The 24,361-nt window shown below is 45.1% G+C and overlaps 2 protein-coding genes across 2 annotated transcripts in view; both read right to left on the bottom strand.

Moving 5' to 3' along the window:
* The window catches only part of CSRP2 (cysteine and glycine rich protein 2), a 49,838-nt gene extending 25,841 nt beyond the window's left edge, over positions 1–23,997 (bottom strand). The window contains exon 1 of the mRNA XM_069764548.1: positions 23,692–23,997. The gene's annotated coding sequence lies outside the window, so the exon portion shown is untranslated. The remainder of the gene's footprint in view (positions 1–23,691) is intronic.
* Positions 1,148–5,486, bottom strand: LOC138675906 (uncharacterized). The gene is made up of 2 exons (XM_069764547.1): positions 3,627–5,486; positions 1,148–3,155 (listed from the first exon to the last, which is right to left on the bottom strand). Exons 1-2 carry the CDS (start codon positions 4,053–4,055, stop codon positions 2,517–2,519), a joined length of 1,068 nt encoding a protein of 355 aa, XP_069620648.1. The 5' UTR covers positions 4,056–5,486; the 3' UTR covers positions 1,148–2,516.
* Positions 23,998–24,361: the final 364 nt, after the last annotated feature.

The raw sequence follows: 24,361 nt of genomic DNA, 5'->3' as shown, positions 1-24,361 counted from the left end.
TGGCTTTTACTTTTTTTTTGATCAAAAGAATATTAACCAAGTACCGATGTTATTTACATGTACTATTGCCATTTACTTACTACAGGGTATTTGCTCATTTTGTTTTTATCTTCGGTTCTACTTGTTAAATGGCCATCATGCATTGGACTTATACCCAACATGTGCTGTGGCTCAAATTGTTTTGCTTTTTGTCAGAGGAAGACATTCGCAGGCAGAAGTGGTCTGTAACCACTCAGAGCCAGCAGTGATCGGCGCTGGGCAGAACAGGCAGGTAGTTAGCAACTATCTGCTTCTCATTTCTTAGCAGAAATAAAAACAGGCCTGCATAACCCCTTTAAGATCCACGTGAAGTACTGCAATTCACCAGAAACCATGATGGCAGATCCATTCAGCAACCTTAGTGGTACACAGAGGTTGTATTGGCTGGATACAGGGAAATACGGTACATATAGAACACCAGTCATTAACCTGTATAATGTATACATTACATTCTCCTGCTTGCAAATAACTATTCTACCAAGTGCCACTTCAGTTTAAAATCCTGATCCACATTGTAAACTAAATTACTGCCGTGTAGACAATATAGTTTGCAGCAAGGACGCCGTGTCATGCATACTAAAGGAATGTTCACTTTGTTATGTAAAGTTCCACATAGCAGAGAACTTTTTACCAGGACTGCCATTCTGGAACAAGTGCTGGAGATGTGCGGATACAGAAATTATTGTCAGCCATATCTGCAGCAGATGTTATTCTGTGGGTCACAGTTTAGGACAATTGTGATATTGATACACTTGTCACAGCCACACCCAACACATTCCTGACATCCCTACAGAAAGAAAAAAAATAAATAAATAATCAAAAGCAAATAGCAAGTAACCGGCAACAGGTCTATATATAGCTAACCTAGGCTGTGGAGATAGTAAGCCATGGTTTTGCTACCTTGTCCCCACGCTCTCATGAATGGTCAATTAGTAACAGATTTACTGTATTTGAATGAGTACATTTCCTTTAAAGGGAACCTGTCACCCCCAAAATCGATGGTGAGGTAAGCTCACCGTCATCAGGGGCTAATCTACAGCATTCTGTAATACTGTTGATAAGCCCCCGATGTAACCTGAAATAGGAGAAAAAAGCCGGATTACGTACCGGTAATGCTCTTTTAATGAGTCCACGACAGCACCCCACATGAGAGAGAGGGATCCGCCCATAGGAACAGGAAACCTACAGAATAAAAGGAGGCGGTCCCCTCTCCTCCTCAGTTTAGTTACAGAGTATAAAAAGGGAACCGCAAAAGTGTTAGTATTCATTCTTATTCAGTCACATAAATTTCTTAACTCTATACAACCATTATTTGTGACCTTAAAGGAAAGAGCTGTGCATAATTTAGGGAGGGTAATACATGGGTGCTGTCGTGGACTCATTAAAAGAGCATTACCGGTACGTAATCCGGCTTTTTACCCTTCGCCACGACAGCACCCCACATGAGAGATTTTCAGAGAGTCATTATTTGGGTGGGATTACTGTATTAAGAACAGCTCTACCAAAGGTCAGATCAGAAGACGTGGACAGATCAAGTCTATAATGGTTGTAGAAGGTAGAAGGTGTAGACCAAGTTGCAGCCTTACATATTAAATGGATCGGTACATCTGCTTGTTCCGCCCAGGAGGAAGCCATGGCTCGTGTTGAGTGCGCTTTTATACCCAATGGAGGAATCTCGCCTTTTGACGTATAGGCCAAGCAGATAGCATCTCTGATCCACCGAGATATGGTAGCTCTCGTGACCCCATGTCCTTTCTTGTGGCCCTGAAAGGAGATAAACAGAGCCCTACTCTCCCTCCATGTCTGACACCTTTCTATATAAGTCAGGATGGCTCTTCTGACATCTAAGGTGTGGAACTTATGTTGTTCTGGAGTTACAGGTGAATCAAAAAAGGAAGGGAGAAATATTTCTTGTGACCTGTGGTAGGTGGACGCTACCTTAGGGAGGTATGAGGGGTCTGGTTTCAGGACTATCCGATCATGAAATATCAGTAAGAAAGGTGGGTCTACTGATAGGGCCTGGATGTCACTAACCCGTCTAGCTGAGGTTAGGGCTACTAGTAAGGCTACTTTATATGTTAGGATTTTTAAAGGTATTGAATCTAATGGTTCAAATGGAGAGCTTGTTAAGGCCTCTAATACTAGATTTAAATCCCACGGAGGTAGACGGGGAATATGGACCGGTTTACTACGTTCACAAGATTTTATGAATCTGGAGATCCACCTATTAGCTGCTATATTGCATCCATATAGGGCTCCTAATGCCGAGACCTGAACTCTTAAGGTATTTACAGATAGTCCTAACTCTCGGCCTTTTTGCAAGAACTCTAGGATAGGTGTGAGTGGAACTTGCTTAGTGAACGGTACCGTGTAGAAGTCTAAAAATTTATTCCATACCCTACTATATATTAGGGTGGTAGATCTTTTCCTGCTCAATAAGAGGGTGTTTACTAGTTCTGTTGAGAACCCTCTGGAACTTAATAGTTGCCTCTCAAATTCCACGCCGTCAAGTGAAGACCTTTCACTTGCGGGTGGAAAAAGGGGCCTTGGTACAGCAGCTCCTTGTCTGATGGGAGGATCCAAGGATCGCATAGGCACATGGTCTGGAGACAAGAGAACCATGGTCTTTTCGGCCAGAATGGTGCAATGAGGATTACTCTTGCCTGTTCCCTCCTGATCTTTCTGATCACCAGAGGAATCAGAGACACTGGAGGAAAGGCATATGCCAGTCTGAACCGCCAAGGATGGTGGAGAGAGTCCAACATATCTGGGTGATCCCTGGTGTTCAGGGAAGCGAACCTTTGTACTTGCCGGTTGTCTCTTGTGGCAAATAGGTCGATTTGTGGTATCCCCCATGCTTCTGTTATCCTTCTGAATATGGATTTGTTTAAGGTCCATTCTCCTTGACGCAACTCGTTTCTGCTGAGGTAGTCTGCCCTGATGTTCTCTACACCTTTGATGTGCAGGGCTGTTAAGGATGTTAGATGAGCCTCTGCCAGCTGAAAGATGTTTGCAGCTATGGTCATCAGACTTCCTGACTTTGTACCACCCTGACGGTTCAAGTATGCCACTGCGGTGGAATTGTCTGAGTAAATTCTTACATTTGTTCCATGAATCTGCGGAAGAAAATGATATAAGGCACATTCTATTGCTTTTAACTCCTTCCAGTTGGAGGAACATATTAATTCTGTCTGATCCCAAGTATTTTGGGCCAGATTGTCTTCCATATGTGCTCCCCACCCAATAGGGCTGGCGTCGGTGGTAATTATTTTAGACGGGTCTATTATCCATGGCACACCCCGTGATAGGTGGTCCATGTCTAGCCACCAGGATAGTGATTCTAAGACATTACTGGAAAGAGTTATTCTACTTTCTAGATAACCGTCTTTCCCCTGAGCCGACAATACTTCGTACTGCAATTGACGGGTATGGAATTGTGCCCAAGGTACAGCAGGGATACATGATGATAATGACCCCAGTAAGGACATGGCCTTTCTTAGTGTCATGTAGGGTTTGCGTATTGCGTCTGATACCTTTGATTGTATAGTCAACCTCTTTGACTGAGGAAGAAAGCATTTCTGACTTACGGAGTCTAGCTGGATTCCTAGAAATGTCTGAACGGTTTCTGGATTCAGCCGAGATTTTTCGAAGTTGACGATCCAACCTAACTCCTGTAGGGACGAGATCGTATTAGATAAACGAGTTTTACATTGAAGTGCAGAGCTTCCTACCACTAGAAAGTCATCTAGGTAGGGTATTATCAAGGTATCTCGTTGGCGTAGATGAGCCATCACTTCTAGTATCACCTTAGTGAAGACGCGGGGAGCCATAGAAAGCCCAAATGGCATTGCAACATACTGAAAGTGACGAACCTTTCCCTCCAGGGTGACTGCTACCCTTAGGTACTGCTGATGTTCGGCATGTATGGGAAGATGGTAATAGGCGTCCTTTAAGTCTATTCCGGCCATGACACACCTAGGGAATAAGAGTTTTATGGTAGAACTAATGGATTCCATTTTGAAGGTATGATTACGCAGGAAAGAATTTAACTTTTTAAGATTTATGATGGTTCTAAATGAACCATCTGGTTTATTAATCAGGAATAAAGGGGAGTAGAACCCTTTCCCTTTTTGATCCTGGGGAACTTCTATCAGGACTTTTTTAGATAGAAGAGATAGGATCTCTATTTCTAGAGCCCTCTGTAGGTCATGACCTTTTGGAGATGTTATTATGAAGGAATCCCAAGGGATTCGATCAAATTCTAATTTAAGGCCGTATTGCACAATGTCCAGAATCCACTGGCTGGATGTTATCTGTTCCCATTGGGGAAGAAAAAATTTTAATCTGCCGCCTACTTCCTGGTTAGCGGTATTTACGTCTCGGATTATGGGACCCGCTAAAAAAGGCACCTTTTTGCTTTGGGTCCTTCGACTCCCATCGCTCTCTTTGTTCAAGCGGCTTGTTCCTAGTAAAGGGGCGTCTCCTGAAGGCTCTCCTGTAGGATGGGAGATATTGGTTAGGGAAGCCTTTCTTCCTTTCACCTGCTTTATTCAGGAGTTCATCCAGCGTCTTCCCAAAAAGGAACTCACCCTGACAGGGAATCGCACAAAGTTTCGCTTTAGCTTGTGCGTCCCCCTTCCAATTCTTTAGCCAGAGTGCACGCCGGGCTGTGTTGACTAGGCCGGCTGACCTGGCTGCAAGACGTAGCGAGTCCACTGAGGCATCAGCTAGGAATGCTACTGCTTCTTTAATTTGAGGCAATTTCAGCAGGATAGATTCCCTCGAAGTTTTGCCTCTAATCTGTTCCTCCAATTGCTCCGTCCATACTAGTAGAGATCTTGCAGTACAGGTACTAGATATGGCGGGCCTGAACGCCCCCGTATTGACTTCCCATGACCTCTTTAGTAAAGCTTCTGCTTTACGGTCCAGCGGGTCTGTCAGGACCCCTGAATCCTCCACTGGTAGGACCGACTGTTTGGTTGTGGAGGCTACCGCAGCATCAACTTTCGGCACCTTTTACCAGGTGTTTAGGTCTTCATCGCTGAAGGGATAGCGCCTTTTAGAGGATGATGGTAAAAACCCTCTATTCTGCTTGTCCCACTCCTTTTTAACAATATCTTTGATGGTTTGTATGACGGGGAAGGACCTACGTTTCCTCTGTCCTAACCCCGCAAACATTATGTCCTGTGCCGATTTCTTTTCTTTCCCATCTGGGCACCCCATCGTGCTCCTGACAGATTTTATTAAATTGTCCACATTACTGTTGGGAAGACAAAGTCCCCCTTCAGTCTCGGATGAGCTCGGCTGAGATCCCTCTTCGTCTGAAGAAATACATACACCCTCTGACTCCGAACTAACCGGAGACCGGGACCTGCTAGGCTGACGGGTACTGGCGCTACTTGTCTGCGCCAAACCCTGCATCTCTTCTCGGATAATAGCTCTGACATCTGAGGGAGTCATGATATTTTCCTGCCGTAGAGTTTGCACGATACACTCCGCACACAGTTTTTTGGCATAATCATCCGGGAGGGGCTGCGTACATAAAGCACACTCTTTATGCTTAGATTTGTGTGTCCTTTTCTTAGTCTAGAGGAAGGATACAGGAGGAACATATATCAGCATATAGGAAGAGACTCTTTCAAAAACTCACCCAGTGAAGCTGACAGGTACCGGTTCTGGAGGCGGAATTCGTTTGGTGGTAGAACTCTTCTCTGGAGGTCGGCCACCACTCTTTGTGCTGCTCCTCGTGCTTCTCTCCCTGCTGGGAGAGCGCTGTTGCACTGCGGGCAGGTGGGCTTCGTCGGCCGGTGAAGCCATTTCACACACACCGGCCCGACGCTAGCGCTGCATTTTTAAAACTGCCGCCCATTCTCCTGCCTCCCCGGACCAACCCGGAAGTGCTCCCGCGACTTCCGGGTTAGACGCGCCGCTCTCACTCACCATGCGGCAGCCGGAGGCTATTAAGCCGGCCGCTGCAGCGCGCGCGTCCTCACAGTGCCGGCCGGACCTACGGTGACCGGACCCGGACCTTGAATGTTTGGCCAGACGAGGGGGGAGGCTGCAAGCAGGGGCTCCCCCGCCGCTGCTTCTGGTACCGCAGCCCCTGCCGTTCCCACAGAAACCGGCGCAGGCGGGTGCATGGCCCAGGGATCCTCTTCATCTGTAGGTAAGCCGGGTCCCTGTAGGAACAGGAAACCTAAACTGAGGAGAAGAGGGGACCGCCTCCTTTTATTCTGTAGGTTTCCTGTTCCTATGGGCGGATCCCTCTCTCTCATGTGGGGTGCTGTCGTGGCGAAGGGTAAAATAGGTTAGATTATACTCACCCAGGGGCGTTCCCGCTGCGGTCTGGTCAAATGGGTGTCTCAGGTCCGCTCCGGCGCCATTCCATGATGTCCTCTTCTGGTCTCCACGCCACGGCTCCGGCGCAGGCGTAATTTGTCTGCCCTGTTGAGGGCAGAGCAAAGTACTGCAGTGCGCAGATGCCAAGCCTCTCTAACCTTTCCCGGCACCTGCGCACTGCAGTACTTTGCTCTGCCCTCAACAGGATAGACAAAGTACGCCTGCTCCGGAGCCGCCGTGTGAAGACCAGAAGAGGACGTCATGGAATGAAGATGGGAGGTGCTGTTCTGGACCTGAGACACCCATCGGAGCAGGACCGCCCCTGGGTGAGTATAATCTAACCTCTTTCTCCTCTTTCAGGTAACATCGGCGGCTTATCTACAGCATTACAGAATGCTGTAGATAAGCCCCTGATGACGGTGAGCTTACCTCACCATCGATTTTGGGGGTGGCAGTTTCCCTTTAACAAAAAAAAGTGCCTAAGGCTAGGTTCACATTGCGTTAGTGGGTGTCTGCTAACGGAATCCGTTACATGGCGAAATTGGCGCAATTAACGCTATGCAACGGATCCGTTAGCGCACCCATTGACTGCAATGTGCTAACGCATCGCTAACGTATGCCATTTTTGGCATGCGTCAGCGATGTGCCGTTATTTTCAGAGGGACCTCGAAAGTGGTCCGTTCTTCGCTAGCGCAGATCAGGCATCTGCGCTAGCGGGATTGCCAAACGCAATCCCTTTTTGGACATTGCGTTAGCGCAATCCATTAGTGCAATCCGTTTAGCGGATACGCTAACGCAATGTGAACCTAACCTTAAATTGGTAGACCATTAAATATATTTATTTCCTACTAGATTGTGGCCCAATTCTAACGCATCGGGTATTCTAGAATATGCATGTCCCCGTAGTATATGGACAATGATGATTCCAGAATTCGCGGCAGACTGTGCCCGTCGCTGATTGGTCGAGGCAACCTTTATGACATCGTCGCCATGGCAACCATTACGACATCTACATTGATACTGTGCCCGTCCCTGAATCAGAAACGTGGGATTTCTACATCCTTTATGACATCATCGTCGCTGTGCCCGTCGCTGATTGCCGCCAGGCCTCGACCATCGACCAATCAGAGACGCGGGATTTCCAGGACAGACAGACAGACGGAAAAACCCTTAGACAATTATATATATATATATATATATATATATATATATATATATGAAAGGTAATAAATTAACCAATATTAACCCCTTAATGACCGCCAATACGTCTTTTAACTGACCTGAGATATAAGAGAATAGTATCCCCATACAGATGACAATCCAGCATCTGTCAGTTGTACACTATAGCTGACAACTTGCTGTACCAGCCACGATCAGTATTTGCACCATCTAAATCTGTTTAACCCCTTAGATGCTGCTGTCAATAGTGACTACATCATTATAAATGGTTAACAGAGCGTGGGGGCTTCTTCTTTGTCACAATTGGTGCCTTCAGATCATGATTTTGTTGTCCTGATGTTTGCCATGGCAATTCATGGCCAAATAGCGGCCTTAGAGTCTGACGGCTGTAGTAATCTGTTTAGAAGTTAGAGACATTTAGGTGGTAAAAATACACATTTTCATTTCTGTCATACCACTTTGCATTAATTCCTGGAAAGCACCTGAAGGGTTAATAAACTACCTGATAGCAGTTTTCAATATGTGAGGGGTGCTGTTTTTAAAATGGTATCACGTTTGTGGGTTTCCCAATATATGGGACCCCTAAAGTCACTTCAAACATGGATAAGTCCCTAAAAAAATAAATTTTGTAAATTTCTTTGAAAAAATGAAAAATTGCTGCTACATTTTTAAACCTCCTAAACTGCTAACAAAATAAAATAATATTTTACAAATGGTCCTGATGTAAAGCCGACATGTGGGAAATGTTATTTATTAATGGTTTGCTGTGGTATGACTATCTGGATTAAAGGGATAATCATACAAATTTAGAAAATTGCTAATTTTTTAACATTTTTCTCAAATTTTTGATATTTTTTATCAATAAACACAAAAAATGTTGAACAAAATTTACCATTATCATAAAGTATAATGTGTCACGAAAAAACAATCTCAAAATCACTGGGATTTGTTGAAGCGCTGCAGAGTTATTACCACATAAAGTGACACTGGTCAGATTTCAAAAATTTGGCTCGGTCACTAAGGGGTTAATAATGATTATATATTTTTTATTCCATCTCCAACTTAGATCCCACAACCTTATGGAAAAGACATGCCTATTTTTGTGGCAAATTTGCAGCATCTTCATCTACCAAGTGTGGATTCAATTTAGAAAAGAAAAAGGGTGCTCAAGCTCTACCATTGTTTTTTCTTCAGTATTTCTTAATCTTTAAGTGATGCTGTTGTTAATACAAATTGCGAAATAAAGAAAAACCTAGAAAATATATTTATTTGTATATACAGACTCTGAGGCAATGTCAAAACATAGCTAATCCTGCAGACCTACATATTTTACTGCGAGCAGTTCCAAATTTGCGCTGCTGGTCACAGCAAGAAACAAATGGATGTTTTTGTTTTCATTTTTTACATTCTGCAGTTCTGTACTCTGAAACCATAGGGCCAGCAACCTGTGTCACTCCAGCTGTCCTGATGCTCCAGAGCATGCCAAGTGCCAAAAACTGGGAGTTGTAGTTTTACAACAGCTGGAGTGCTACAGGTGGCTGACCTTGCCATATGGTTTACATGTAGCACAATCTTTTGTTTTTATTCATATTGTGTTTCAATGTCTCATCAAATAATCTGCAGTAAACCGAACTATAATTGTATACCTTATTGATGGTGTATGGTAAACAGTTGTAAAAGGACCATACAATATTGAATGTTACCCAATAGGGAAGAAGGAGAGGGAGAAAAAAATGGTCATGACTAATGAGCAACCAAAGTGGAATTTGTTATAATTACTGTCATGCCACCAAGTCATGAGGTTCACTGTAGCCCCAGTAGCCATATTTTTAAAGAACAGCAACTGCGATGTAAACAACAAGTGGTGTTCCGGCTACGGTGTGCAAACATGCTCAAGTCTTGAGACAACCCCTTTGAAGGATTGCACCAGAGAGATCACACAGAATCCCGCTACAGCCCCCATTTCTGAAGAACCTGCACATCGCCACCCTGCCTGACGTCACTATAATCAGACAGATCATGTAATGCCGTCTCCCCACTTTCACCAACGTGACGTTACGCGCAAGGTTAGCTTGGTACAGTTTTACACGGACACTCCCTGTCCATATGGGCAAAGGGAGGCACAGGAAGTAGGAAGATGTGGTGGACCACGCAGTCACTGGTGTGGCACCACCCTTACATGCCCCTTTCATTAGCACCAGTGAAACACAGCCTGGTCAGCCCAGTAGGACTGCCATCAGTCCCAGTCTGTTAACGGGATTATATCTGGCTAGAAACCAGCCCCAGTAGCATGGAAAGTGAAACAGAGAATATGGACATGTGAAGCAAGATAAAAGAGCAGCCTGAGGTTAAATTATATATTTAGGCACCTTAAGGGCACACTAGACAATACACTATATACACACACAATGGTTATACATATACAATGGTCAGATATGCAAATACAGGTAGTGGTAGGACAAGACATAAGCAGATGGATCATGTCAATTACCGGGTTGATGTTCGCCCATGTGTGAGCTGGGCTGCAGGGGGCATGGGCTACCAACCTGGTTCCTAGGTCCTTCACAGCATCTTACTTGACATGATCCCTTGTAGTAGACAACATGCGTAACAGAGCGAGATACCACATGGCCTTACACTCACCTTTATCCCCTCTGGGTTGAGCCTAAATCTCCTCCCCTTGCCTCTAGCAGCTAAAAATTCCAAGACTTTAGATGGATCATAACTCCTTAATGGACTGTCCTAGTGAGGTGTTTTTGGCGCCATTAGATCTGGCAGGGCCTCTGCTACATGTTGAGACTAAAACACATCTTTGCTATCTGGTTCCTAATAGCCATGCTACGTATCTGCCCACCCTGTGCTGCTAGAACAAATCTGTTCCAGAGATCTCAAAAATGTAACTGGTGTATGGCCAGGACGTGCAAGTCACTATTGTCCATATGAAATCCTAGCTGTCAGAACAAAGAAGTTAGACCGCATGGTACCCACATGGCAGGCAAACCTTTTGTTCTGAGCTTAGCTGGCTCAAGGTCTGAGATTTATCACTCTCAGCCTTTTGAGGCTTGACAACCCTGATGAGCTAGGTGCTCTCATACAGCTGCAAGCTGAAGGAGTTTTTATAATCCCATGCCAAATAGGATACAAATTATTGATATGAAATTATATCTCCCATATTCTTCACAACCCCTATCAAACAATCCACTTAAGGATCAGCCATTTGTTGCAAGCCATATTGTAAGCAAAAACCAGGAAGCCCCAGCGAGCCAAACATTTCTCCTGCAGTAGCCACTACACAGAAAATGTAGTGATACAAGATGGCCATTCAACAGGATGGTTGTGTAGGTTATGCAACATTGTTTTGTGTGTACCACGAAAGGAAGCTCATAATCAATCATGATTAGCATAAAGACCTTTTTAGGAATGCATGGATGCCAGGGTGCTCCCCTAGAGGTCTTTTTCATGCCCACGGTATAGCTAATAAGTGCTTGATCGCTGTGCGTCCTACCACATGATCACAAGAACAGGGGTCCCAAGTTCCAGTATAAATGATATTTTGGTGGTGCACGTCTGCTAAGCCCCATCCTCTGTCTAGGACCGAGTAGAACAGTAAAGTACTAGCATACTTAGCATATTATAAATGGCCATGAAGTGCTGATAGTTTGCTATATGAGCAGTAAAGGACACACAGGAAATGTAAGTTTAATCAGGGGTCATTTGTGCATTACTTAAAAAGGACATATTGCACAGTAGATGGGTTCGCTCACACTTGCGAATAAATCGGATCAACACAATCAGATAAAAAAAAAAAAAAAAAAGTGAATTTGGACCAATGTTAGTCTAAGATTGTGTGTTCATTTGCATTTTCTTTTCTCAGCTCCAATCAAGTTCAGGCTGAAAAAAATTGCAGCATGCTGCGATTGCATGCAACATTTGGATCGCACGCACCCATACAAGTCTAAGGGAGTAGGTTGAACATCGCACTGCACTCGTAGGTCACCCGAGTGCAGCGAGATTCTCACTGACGCCGGCAACAGAGGAGACGGAGAAATTAATTTTTTTGTCACCTCGCACCTGTTTCCCTATCCTTGCATGTGAGAGGATCAGAGCTCAGAGCACGGACACTCGGCTCGCAGCAGAGCTGGATCCGAGGGTCATTAGCATATCCCATCCGATGCCATACGCTAATGTGATTCTAGCATAAGGGTATTGTTGAATTTCTCGATACTACAGCCTGTGTCAGTGTATGCTAAAAAAAATTTTTGCACAAGGTATGCAGATTATAAAGCTGATGAAAAGGGAGAAAAAGTTTTCTTGATCCAACATCAATGTAATTAGGTGTACGCCACAAATCTGACCACTGCCAAGGAAAAACTGAAGAATAATGTGCAAATTAATCATGCAAGACACGAAAAATGCCATAAAACACAACACAAAACTGCCAGATAGAATTAACTCACAAAGAGCTACTCTGTTCAATGACCTTTTTATTGCCCAGTTCTCCAGAGGACACAGTCTACTTTTTTCCTCTGGTATTAAGTTGGACATAATGCTTTTCTATTGTGCTTAGTTATAGGAGGAACACCAGCTTGGCTTACTACTGGAAGCCAAGCTGCTGTTTCCATAGGTTGGCACAAATACAGTGATACCAAACAAATACAGCCTTAAACACTTTTTTTTTTTTAAAATAAAAGTAATGTTTACAAAGCGGCATTTCAGGAGCCATTAATTTATTTTCCCACAATATAGCCCTGATGTGAAGGCTTGATCTTCTGTGGATACTTTTTAACATTAAACATATTGCTTAAGGCCACATTCACATGTTCATTATTTCACATCAGTATCTGTAAGCCAAAACCAGGAGTGGGTGATAATGCAGAAGTGGTGACATGTTTCTATTATCGTATTTTTCGGACTATAAGGCCGGCGTCACACTTGCGAGTTTTACGGACGTAAGAGCGCAGAAACTACGTCCGTAAAACTCGCAAAAAATACGGCACAATTATTCTCTATGCCCCTGCTCCTATTTGCCGTATTAAACTGATCAGTATTATACGGCTTTCTACGGCCGTAGAAAATCGCAGCATGCTGCGTTTTTCACCGTATTGCGCAAATAAAACGTCAATGAAAGTCTATGGAAGCCCCAAAAATACGGATTACACACGGACCAGCAGTGTGACTTGCGAGGAATACGCAGCGGTGTTAGAGAGAAAAGACGGCAATTCAGTGCTGTGTACAGTAAAATCACACTGACAGCTTACAGTAGAATAGGTAGAGTAAATGTGTACACATAGAATAGGTATATATGTATATATATATATATATATGTATATATATATATATATATATATATATATATATATATATATATATATATATATATTATATATGTCATTGAGACACATATGTATATATATTATTATTTCATCCAGCGCGATATAGCAGAAAGCCGGTAATTCAATTACCGGCTTTTGCTTTCTCCTTCCTAAAACCCGACATGATATGAGACCTGGTTTACATACAGTAAACCATCTCATATCCCCATTTTTTTTGCATATTCCACACTACTAATGTTAGTAGTGTGTATATGCAAAATTTGGCCGTTCTAGCTAGTAAATTAAGGGGTTAAATGGCGGAAAAAATTGGCGTCGGCTCCCGCACAATTTTCTCTGCCAGAGTGGTAAAGCCAGTGACTGAGGGCAGATATTAATAGCCTGGAGAGGGTCCATGGTTATTCGCCCCCCCCCCCGGCTAAAAACTTCTGCCCCCAGCCACCCCAGTACAGGCACATCTGGAAGATGCGTCTATTCTGGCACTTGGCCACTCTCTTCCCATTCCCGTGTAGCGGTGTGATACGGGGTAATGAAGGGTTAATGCCACCTTGCTATTGTAAGGTGACATTAAGCCAAATTAATAATGGAGAGGCATCAATTATGACACCTATCCATTATTAATCCAATACTAGTAAAGGGTTAAAAAACACACACACATTATTAAAAATTAATTTAATGAAAAAAACACAAAGGTTGTTGTATTAATTTATTCTACTCTCAATCCACTCACTGAAGACCCTCGATCTGTAAATAAAAAAAAAAAAAAAAATAAACCAAGAATATACATACCTTCCGAGGATCTGTAAGGTCCAACGATGTAAATCCATCTGAAGGGGTTAAAATATTTTGCAGGCAGGAGTTCTGTTAATGCAGCGCTACTCCTGCCTGCAAAACCCCAGCGAATGAAGGTAAAGTAGGTCAATGACCTATATTTAGCTTCATTTGCGGTGAGGTGCCCTCTGCTGGCTGTTCCTAGATCGTGGGAACTTTCCTAGAAAGCTCCCTGGCTCGAGATCATAAGAGGGCGCCCTCTGCTGGTTGTCCTCATATGAACTCGAGCCAGGGAGCTTTCTAGGAAAGTTCCCACGATCAAGGAACAGCCAGCAGAGGGCGCCTCACCGCAAATGAAGCTAAATATAGGTCATTGACCTACTTTACCTTCATTCGCTGGGGTTTTGCAGGCAGGAGTAGCGCTGCATTAACAGAACTCCTGCCTGCAAAATATTTTAACCCCTTCAGATGGATTTACATCGTTGGACCTTACAGATCCTCGGAAGGTATGTATATTCTTGGTTTATTTTTTTTTTTTTATTTACAGATCGAGGGTCTTCAGTGAGTGGATTGAGAGTAGAATAAATTAATACAACAACCTTTGTGTTTTTTTCATTAAATTAATTTTTAATAATGTGTGTGTGTGTGTGTGTTTATTTAACCCTTTACTAGTATTGGATTAATAATGGATAGGTGTCATAATTGACGCCTCTCCATTATTAATTTGGCTTAATATCACCTTACAATAGCAAGGTGGCATTAACCCTTCATTACCCCATATCCCACCGCTACACGGGAATGGGAAGAGAGATGTGCCTGTTCTGGGGTGGCTGGGGGCAGATGTTTTTAGAAAGGGGGGGGGGGGCGAATAACCATGGACCCTCTCCAGGCTATTAATATCTGCCCTCAGTCACTGGCTTTACCACTCTGGCGGAGAAAATTGTGTGGGAGCCCACGCCAATTTTTTCCGCCATTTAACCCCTTAATTTTACTAGCTAGAACGGCCAAATTTTGCATATACACACTACTAACATTAGTAGTGTGGAATATGCAAAAAAAAAATGGGGATATGAGATGGTTTACTGTATGTAAACCAGGTCTCATTTCATGTCGGGTTTTAGGAAGGAGAAAGCAAAAGCCTGTAATTGAATTACAGGCTTTCTGCTATATCGCGCTGGATGAAATATTAATATATATACATATATGTGTCTACTGATATATATATATATATATATAAACGCTGGGAGCGTCACTCTGTCCGAAACCTTTATAGACTGCGCAGGAGCAAGCGCCAGCGCAGTCTGGCCCCCACAGAGTGACGCTCCCAGGAGATCGCGGTATGCGTAAGCACTGAACGCATACCGCGATCTCCACCGGAGAGTCAGGGACCGTGGACGCGCCAGGAGGGAGGGTAAGTATATTCACCTGTCCTCCGTTCCAGCGCTGCGTGCGGCTCCGTCTTCCGGCTCCTCTGCTGTGACAGAGTCCAGTCACAGGCAGAGGAGCCGGAGTGTGTGTTCAAGAAAATGGCGCCGAAAGCGCGGACTGCGCAGGCGCCGATTCCTGCTGCCGGAATCGGCGCCTGCGCAGTCCGCGCTTTCCGGCGCCATTTTCTTGAAGACACACCTGCAGTGGAGCCGGACGATAGGTGAGTATGGTATTTTTTTTTTTTTTTTTAATATATGGCAGCAGCATACGGGGGCATATAATACATTAGTGGCGCAGGATGGGAGCAGCACATGACAGAACGGACGCAGGATGGCAGCAGCACATGACAGAACGGGCGCAGGATGGCAGCAGCACATGACAGAACGGGCGCAGGATGGCAGCAGCACATGACAGAACGGGCGCAGGATGGCAGCAGCACATGACAGAACGGGCGCAGGATGGGAGCAGCACATGACAGAACGGGCGCAGGATGGGAGCAGCACATGACAGAACGGGCGCAGGATGGCAGCAGGATGGGAGCAGCACATGACAGAACGGGCGCAGGATGGGAGCAGCACATGACAGAACGGGCGCAGGATGGGAGCAGCACATGACAGAACGGGCGCAGGATGGGAGCAGCACATGACAGAACAGGCGCAGGATGGCAGCAGCGCATGACAGAACGGGCGCAGGATGGCAGCAGGATGGGAGCAGCACATGACAGAACGGGCACAGGATGGCAGCAGGATGGGAGCAGCACATGACAGAACGGGCGCAGGATGGCAGCAGGATGGGAGCAGCACATGACAGAACGGGCGCAGGATGGCTGCTGCGCATGACAGAACGGGTGCAGGATGGCAGCAGCACATGACAGAACGGGTGCAGGATGGCAGCAGCACATGATGGAGACCATATACCAATATAAATGCTCGCCACCCGGGCGTAGAACGGGTTCAATAGCATATATATATATATATATATATATATATATATATATATATATATATATATATATATATATATATATATATATATATATATATATATATATATATATATATATATATATATATATACATACATACATATATACACATACACACACACACATACACAGTATATATGTTTTTTTCTTTTTTACACATGGATCCCTTGTATAGCCGTATGTCGGTTTTGCACGCCTGCGATAAAAACACGCATTACGGCTGCCATACGGATTACATACGGAGGATGCCATGCGCAAAAAACGGTGACACACGGAGGAGCTACGGACCACTATTTTCGGGACTTTTCAGCGTATTACGGCCGTAATATATGGACCGTATTTTCATACGCTGTGTGTGACGCCGACCTAAGACACCTCAAATTTTCAGAAATGGGGGGGGGGGAAATAATGTGTCAAATAAGGGTCCGTCTTAGAGTATGGTTCCATGGGGTGTATTGGCAGCTCTTTGGACGCTGCGGATACCCCGCTCCACCCAAAGCACCACCCCCTGTTGTATGCTTGGTAATTCCGGATGTGTTCATTGAACACATGCGGAATCACCGCATGGTATTCATAAACTTATTTATCTTGTGGTGAAGGAGCATCTCCACAAGATCAATAGACATGCTGCGGTCTGGAAAGACGCAACGCATGTCCGGATACGGCCCTGCACACATAGTGGAGACGGGATTTCATAAAATCCCCTCCACTATGCTGTAACATCTGGACGCTGTAGATTGGACGCTGCGTACATCTGCTGAGTCCAATCTGCAGCGAATACTAAAGGTTTCCTGACTGTGGAAACATAAGGGTATGTGCACACGTCAGGATTTCTTGCAGAAGTTTTCCTGACAAAAACCGGACATTTCTGCCAGAAATCCGCATGCGTATTTCACGCGTTTTTGGTGCGTTTTTTCCCAAATGCATAGAATTGCGGGAAAAACGTAGAAAATCCGCAAAAATAATGAACATGCTCATTTTTTTTACCGCGATGCGTTTTTTTTTTCGCGGAAAAAAGCGCATCCATGTGCACAAAACATGCAGAATGCATTCTAAATGATAGAATGCATAATGTATGCACTTTTAATGAGTTTTTATAGAGTTTTTAGCGCAAAAAAACCTGAACGTGTGCACATAGCCTTACAGTCAGAAATCAGCTTACCAGGGAAGGGATCGGCACAGGTGGAGGAGTGGTCGTTCGGTGGGAATCCCATCCCAGGCTGGTGCGGTGGCAGGGCTCTGTGTTGGGGGCGGCTGCACTCTCTGGTGGTGGGCAGGGCTCCGCCGGCATTTTGTCATAGCACGGAAGCCCGAGCAGCTCGGTTGCTGCGATGCGGTGGCTCCAGGAAAATGGCCGCCGGAACGGCGCATGCTCAGATTCAGATCTCTGCGACGAGATCTCGTTGCCGAGATCCGAAACTGGCCCCAGCGGCCATTTTGCTGGAGGCCACGGCATCGCAGCAACGGATGTGTGGGGGCCTCAGAGCACCGCCACACCAGCCTGGGAAGGTAGGCTGCATCGCGACCGCTGCCACAGGATTTGTAAGTATATTCCTACCATAAGTTACACCCCCATTTTTACCAAAAAATTTTGGGGAAAAAAGTGCGTCTTATAGTCCGAAAGCCGGTTATTACATACCGGTAATAGGATTTTACAGAGTCCACAACAGCACCCCACCAGAGAAGGGATCCGCCCACCAACAGGACAGGAACCTACAGGTTAAAAAGGGGGCAGTCCCCCTCGCCTCCTCAGTTGGTTTTCAGAGTATGATAGGAACTACCCATCGCATTAGTACACAACAAACATGTTATTTACACTATACAATACCACCACCTCTATACAGTGAATATCTAAATGACACACCTTCCTTAATAGTGCAGGAAACCAGTGCTCAATAACAGAAGGGAATGTGCGGGTGCTGTTATGGACTCTAAAATCCTATTACCGGTACGTAATAACCGGTTTTCCTATCGCCACAACAGCATCCCACGAGAGACTTTCAGAGACGATCACATGGGGGGGGGGGGGGGGGGAACCACAGCATTAAGAATTGATCGGTCAAAGCCTAAACTGAAAGAGGACTAAAGATCAAGACGGAAGTGTCTATAGAAGATGGAAGGTGACGACCACGTTGCCGCCTTACAAATTAGATCAATGGAGACGTCTGCCTTTTCCACCCAGGACGATGCCATGGCTCGCACCAAGAGAGCTTTTATTCCTTCCGGTGGAGACTCCCAATTGGCCGAATAGGCTAGGCAGATTGCATCTCTTATTCACGGGGCGATAGAGTTTTTCGTGACACTCGACCCCTTCCTCTGACCCTGGAAAGAAACAAAAATGCCCTACTCTGCCTCCAGGACTGAGCTTTTCCTAAATACTCTAGTACTGCTCTTAACATCTAGAGATCTTCCACAGTAACAGGGCTATCATAAAAGGATGGAAGATAGATTTCCTGGCTTCTATGAAATTTAGAAGCAACTTTCGGTAGGTAGGCTGGGTCTGGTCTTAAAACTATCTTATCTTTATAGCCCATCAGGAAGGGGGGGGGGGGAGAAATCTACTGATAACGCCTGAATGTCACTGACCTGTCTCGCAGAGGTTAATGCTACTAACAGCACTGTTTTAAGGGTCAGCACCTTCAGTGAAGCCGAATCTCGGGGTTCAAAGGGAGGCCCTGTCAATGCATCTAGTACAAGGTTTAAATCCCATGGGGGCAATCTAGCAATATGAACAGGGTTACTGCGCTCACAGGCCTTGAAGTACCTAGTGATCCACCTGTTCCCTGCCATGTTATACATATACAATGCCCCCAATGCCGACACCTGTACCCTAAGTGTATTGACTGATAATACCAATTCTCGGCCCTTCTGCAAGAACTCCAGAATCGCCTGAATTGGAACCTGATCCAACAGGGGGGCTGAGTGGAACCCTAAAAACTTTTTCCAGGTTTTACAATAAATCTTTGTAGTGACTTCCTTCCTACTCTTCAGTAAAGTAGCAATTAAGGGCTCTGAGAACCCTCTACGCCTCAGTAGCTCCCTCTTAAATTCCACGCTGTCAAGTAGAGACCCTCCGTCTGAGGATGACGGAACAGGCCCTGACAGAAAAGCCCCGAGCTCATTGGCAGCACCCACGGGTCGGTCACGAACATCGCAAACTGGGCCAGAAGGGGACAATCAGTATTACCCTCGCCCCCTCCTCGCTGATTTTCCTGAGGACCAACGGAATCAAATACATCGGGGGAAACGCACATGCCAGAGTATAATCCCACTGGACCTTAAGGGAATCCACCATGTCTGGCTGGTCTGATGCCCGTAGCGATGCGTACCTCCTGACCTGCCTGTTGCTTGTCGCAAAAAGGTCTACAACCGGAAGACTCCATAGATGTACTATCTAACTGAAAACATGCTGATCCAGGGACCATTCCCCTTGGCGTAGGGAGTGTCGGCTGAGATAGTCCATCTGAAAATTGTTCTCCCCCTTATGTGGAGTGCCGATAGGGAGAGGAGGTGATTTTTGGCTAAAGAGAATGTCGCCTGCAGTGGACAGTGATTGTGACCTTGTCCCCAATTGATGGTTTAAATAGGCCACTACTGTCGTGTTGTCGGTGTATGTGCACATGGAAACCCCACAGAGATGGTAAAAACTGTAGAAGCACATATTTTACTGCAGTAAGCTTCTTTAGATTTGAAGAACCCTGAGCTTCCCTGGCAATCCACTTCCCTTGGGCTAGACTGTCTCCCTTGTGAGATGCCCACCCCAAGGGGCTAGCGTCGGTCGTAACTATAATGTCCAGCTTTATCCCCCACGGTACCCCCCCTGGATAAATGTAGCGGGTCTAGCCACCAAACTAGACTGTTGACCGTGGCGACCGACAACCGTAATTTTCCTCTCCGAGGGCCTTGCAGACTTTTCTGCTACGAGCACCTCGTTCTACAGAGTCCTGGTGTGGAACTGAGCTCATCGTACAGCTGGTATGCACGACGTCATGGAACCCAGCAGGGACATTGCATCTCTTAATGTTAGATCCGGATCGTCTCTTATTCCCCTGACCTTGTGGATGATGGCCAACTTTTTGTCCTCCAGTAGAAAACAATGTTGGTTTATGGAGTCCAAAAGAATGCCCAGGAATTTCTGACGGCAATCAATCTCCGGGCACTACACTGAACATCTGACCTCCCCGCTAATAGGAAATTGTCCAGGTATGGTATGACCAGTGTATCCTGTTGTCTTAAAAAGGCCATGATTTCCGCAATTACTTTGGTAAATACACGCGGCGCCATGGACAAACCAAACAGCATAGCGGCGAATTGAAAATGGCTAACCTGGTCACCTAGCTGTACTACCACTCAGATATTGCTGGGGATCCTGGTAAATAGGCAGATGGTAATAGGCATCCTTTAAATCCAGGACTGTCATGAAACACCTTGGAAACAGAAGTTTAGTTGCAGAATTGATGGATTCCATCATAAAAAGTATGACACTGCAGGAATCTATTTAGCTTTCTCAAATTTATAATGGTTCTAAACAGGGTGGATTTGATTTAAATCTAACTGATTTAAATCACGATTTAAATCACAATTTAAATCACTAGTCAGTAAGGCTTGATTTAAATCAGTGATTTAAATCAAAGTTTCTACCTAACTGAATTTGACTCCGCAGAGGTCCCAGCCTCTTCTTCACGGCAAAAATGTTACAACATGAACAGAGTTGAGAAAAAGACCTTAATCCTATTGTTCTACAAACCTATGAATACAGAATCAACCCCTTCAGTGCCAAGTCCAAGAAGTTAGACAATATCTTTCTGATTGTTTGGAGTGGAATAGATCTGCACAACACAAGAAGAATGTGAATCTAAGTGTGAGGAGGAGGAAGGGCAAGCAGACAAGAAAATGAAAGTGAAACTTTGAGCACAATACTGCAGCATAGCCACAGACAGACAAGTCTGGATCTGTTTGTGTGTACGATCTGAGGTTTTTTACATTCTTTCCTTATAATGGCAGTAGGCCGTAAAAGAGACCCAGTTTGGGAATATTTTAATGAAGCTCCTTCGCCTATCGGTAAGGCAGGCATGCGTGCAAAATGCAAACGATGCAACAAAGAGATGCAAGGCCTGGTGGCGCGAATGAGGCAACATCATGAGAAGTGCGGTGATTCGACAGACTAGATTCTGAGCTCACTCCAATGCTAGCTCGTTTATGGGCCTTTCCCTTAAGGGAGCTCCTAATTTCTTCCCTAATGGCAGCCCTTAGATTTCGATGTACAAATAGGAGCCTCCTCCTCCAGGGTCTGGCATATGCAGGATTGACAAAGCCTATTAGCCTTGCTGTCAGGCAGGGGTACTGTGCACAAAACACATTGCTTTTGCTTAGTCTTTGCTGATCTCTTAACAAGGGAATAGAGCATAGATGGGAGAAGTCAGCTTACCAGGTGATCATACCACACTTACCACCCGAAGCTGTATCTCAGCGAGTAACGGTTCCGGAGAAGGGGATATGGTGCACAAGGAAGGCGTCCCCGTTCACCATTCTTGCTAGTGGTTTCGCTCACCCTGGAGTGTTCGCTGCCCTTTATGTGCTGCTCGGACACCTCCACAGGCAGTGCCTCCATATCCCCTCACAGCTAAGTTCTCACGCTGTCTTTTGCCAGTGTGGGAACCGGGGCTGTCTGACCAGAGGGGATAATTTCACCGTCGATGAGAAGCGGCGTTTGCCGCGCTGTCATGCACATGACAGCGTGACAAACACCCAGTGTTCGGGCATCCGAACCCAAACAGTAACACAGACTTCCTGGTGAAGTCCCTGCCTGAACAGTAGATGGTCAGTACGGATGCCGAACATTACTGTTCGGGTTCGCCCATCTCTACCACTGACAACCGCCGCGGGGCGGGTGACAGCAGCTGTGATCCACTATGGGTAAGCAGATAGGCACTTTGTATTAACCTTTGACTGTTTGATGCACACTATGCACTTTACTGCTGCTATTTCTAAACTGTCGGGTCTTTATTGTTACCACTTTCTTCTGATTTGCTTTCCTGATTTGATTAGTTACTAGGTGCTTCCTTGTATTTCCCCCCTGCCTACCTCCACATCTCCTCCATATGTTTCCATGCATACTTCTGGATTCATACATGTTTGTCATTTTAATATGTGTGTTCTTTATGAATTAATAAATTTGATGTATTTTGTATTCAAAATCCATGGTGGCTTGCTCTTATACTCCACTGGTTCAGTTTGACACTGACAACATAGCCCAGGCAGAAACAATTCCTGGGCTGACCTTGGGTCTCCTGACAAACTAAAAGCATCATATGCATTACAGGCAGAAATTAAGATCAGAAGAAAGGTCAGGCAGGAAATTGCAGATTTAATATATGGCGACTAAATATTTGTTTGAATATACAAATAGGTGAAATGGTTGTCACTTACTGAAGCATCTTAAGCGGGTGAAGGCAAGCCAACATTATTGGAGTAGCAGAGTCCTCACAATAAATGTGAGGAACATAGTATTCTTTTTATGCACCACATTTGATACATTTGTCTCTTTTTAATCACACTGTACTCCAGGGTCCTCATGAAGCAGAGAGACTTTAAATACCCCATTTTTGGAACAAAAAACGTGCGCTTTTCATACATTTCTCTAAAGTCTGAAAATGAAGTAAGTCATGTTTACTACATTTTACTTACTAACATGTATAATTAGATCATACTGGCAGAACACAAAAAAAAAATACAAAAAAATTTAAAAGAAAAAAAAAAAAAAAGTGTGAGATAACAGGGTCCTACATAAACTATAGGATCAGGAACACTCTGATATTAGAGACAAAGCAGTCAGTGGCATTTTAGGGTCAGTGTGACCAGCGTTGCGCCCACATTGCCCTTTACTGGTAGCATGGCAAGATCATAAGCTCAGACAAAGAATAAAGCGATTGTATTTCTAGAGAAAGGTTACACAAGCCTTTATTATTAGTGAAGACTATATATATATATATATATATATATATATATATATATATATATATATATATATATATATATATATATATATATATATATATATATATATATATATATATATATATATATATAGGATTCCTCCAGGGACCCGACCAAGTTTAATGGGACAAGACGTTCTCCCACGACCCCGCACACAAGGACCAATGTGAGATTACTGAGCAAAATGGGCCACAAAGTGGAGAATAAGCCGGTCCTATCAAAAAAGATTAAAAAAAATAATATTTTGTATAAACCTATACTAAAACCAATTATATATTTTAGGGTTACTTTTGGATAGGTGACGTCGCCCCGCGGCAGGGGTGAACACAATCGTCCCTTACAGACGCCCATTCACTCCAGCCTTTGGGGCGACCACCAGCCCCTACAACCACGGAGTGCCCACATACCCCACTAATACTGTCCTCCTGCTGGGCCCGCCACTGCCTATCCCCCGGTGCAGGAGGTGGCCGCTCCCCAGCAGTCGGCACAGTAACTATCCTCCAGGCTGACATTCTCAGACGTTATGGAGTCCGGTCCAAGAACAATGGCGCTACGAGGTAAACGCAAGGTAGAAAGAACCGTCAGTGACATCGCTGGCCAGGACTACACGGCTACAGCACTTACCAGTCCGCACTCACCGGCCGCCTCCTCCGAGCACTGCTGTGTAGACTGAGGCGCTAGGTGGCCGTGCAGGGCTGTGTGCAGGGCTGTGTCTACCGTGCGGAGGGTGGGCGGGGCCACGAGAGCTATGTGAAGGATAGGACGTGGGGTGAGAAGTGAGCGCTCAGGCTGTGCCACATACTCTCAGGTCTCGGCGGCTCATGACGTCACCGCGTCCTCCCACATGGCGCGAGCCCCAATTCTAAGCGGTCGACTTCTCACGGTGTTAGTTATGACGTACTTGTATGAGGCTCTGTACTAACGTGTCCTGAGCATGAGGCATAGGGCAGGGCTGGGAGGTAGTCACTCACCGGAGAGGAGGAAGCAGAACCGTGCTGCCTCCACACACCCTGATAATAGAATTCTGCCTCCATGACACCCTGATAATAGGAGAAAACTGCCTCCATGACACCTGATAACAGGAAAAAACTGCCTCCATGACACCCTGATAACAGGAGAAAGCTGCCTCCATGACACCCTGATAACAGGAGAAAACTGCCTCCATGACACCCTGACAATAGGAGAAAGCTGCCTCCACACACCCTGATAATATAATTCTGCCTCCATGACACCCTGATAATAGGAGAAAACTGCCTCCATGACACCCTGATAACAGGAGAAAACTGCCTCCATG

Source organism: Ranitomeya imitator, chromosome 4 (assembly GCF_032444005.1).
Source record: "Ranitomeya imitator isolate aRanImi1 chromosome 4, aRanImi1.pri, whole genome shotgun sequence".
Lineage (NCBI taxonomy): Eukaryota > Metazoa > Chordata > Amphibia > Anura > Dendrobatidae > Ranitomeya > Ranitomeya imitator.
This window is presented reverse-complemented; position numbering and strand designations above follow the sequence as displayed.

Bases quoted from the DNA above. Each gene is read 5' to 3' on its own strand.
- LOC138675906 (XM_069764547.1), bottom strand. From the start codon at position 4,055: ATGGAATCCATTAGTTCTACCATAAAACTCTTATTCCCTAGGTGTGTC. The intron at 3,156-3,626 runs GTAAGTCAGAAA...TTTCTTCCGCAG, and splicing joins TAGGAATCCAGCTAGACTCC to ATTCATGGAACAAATGTAAG.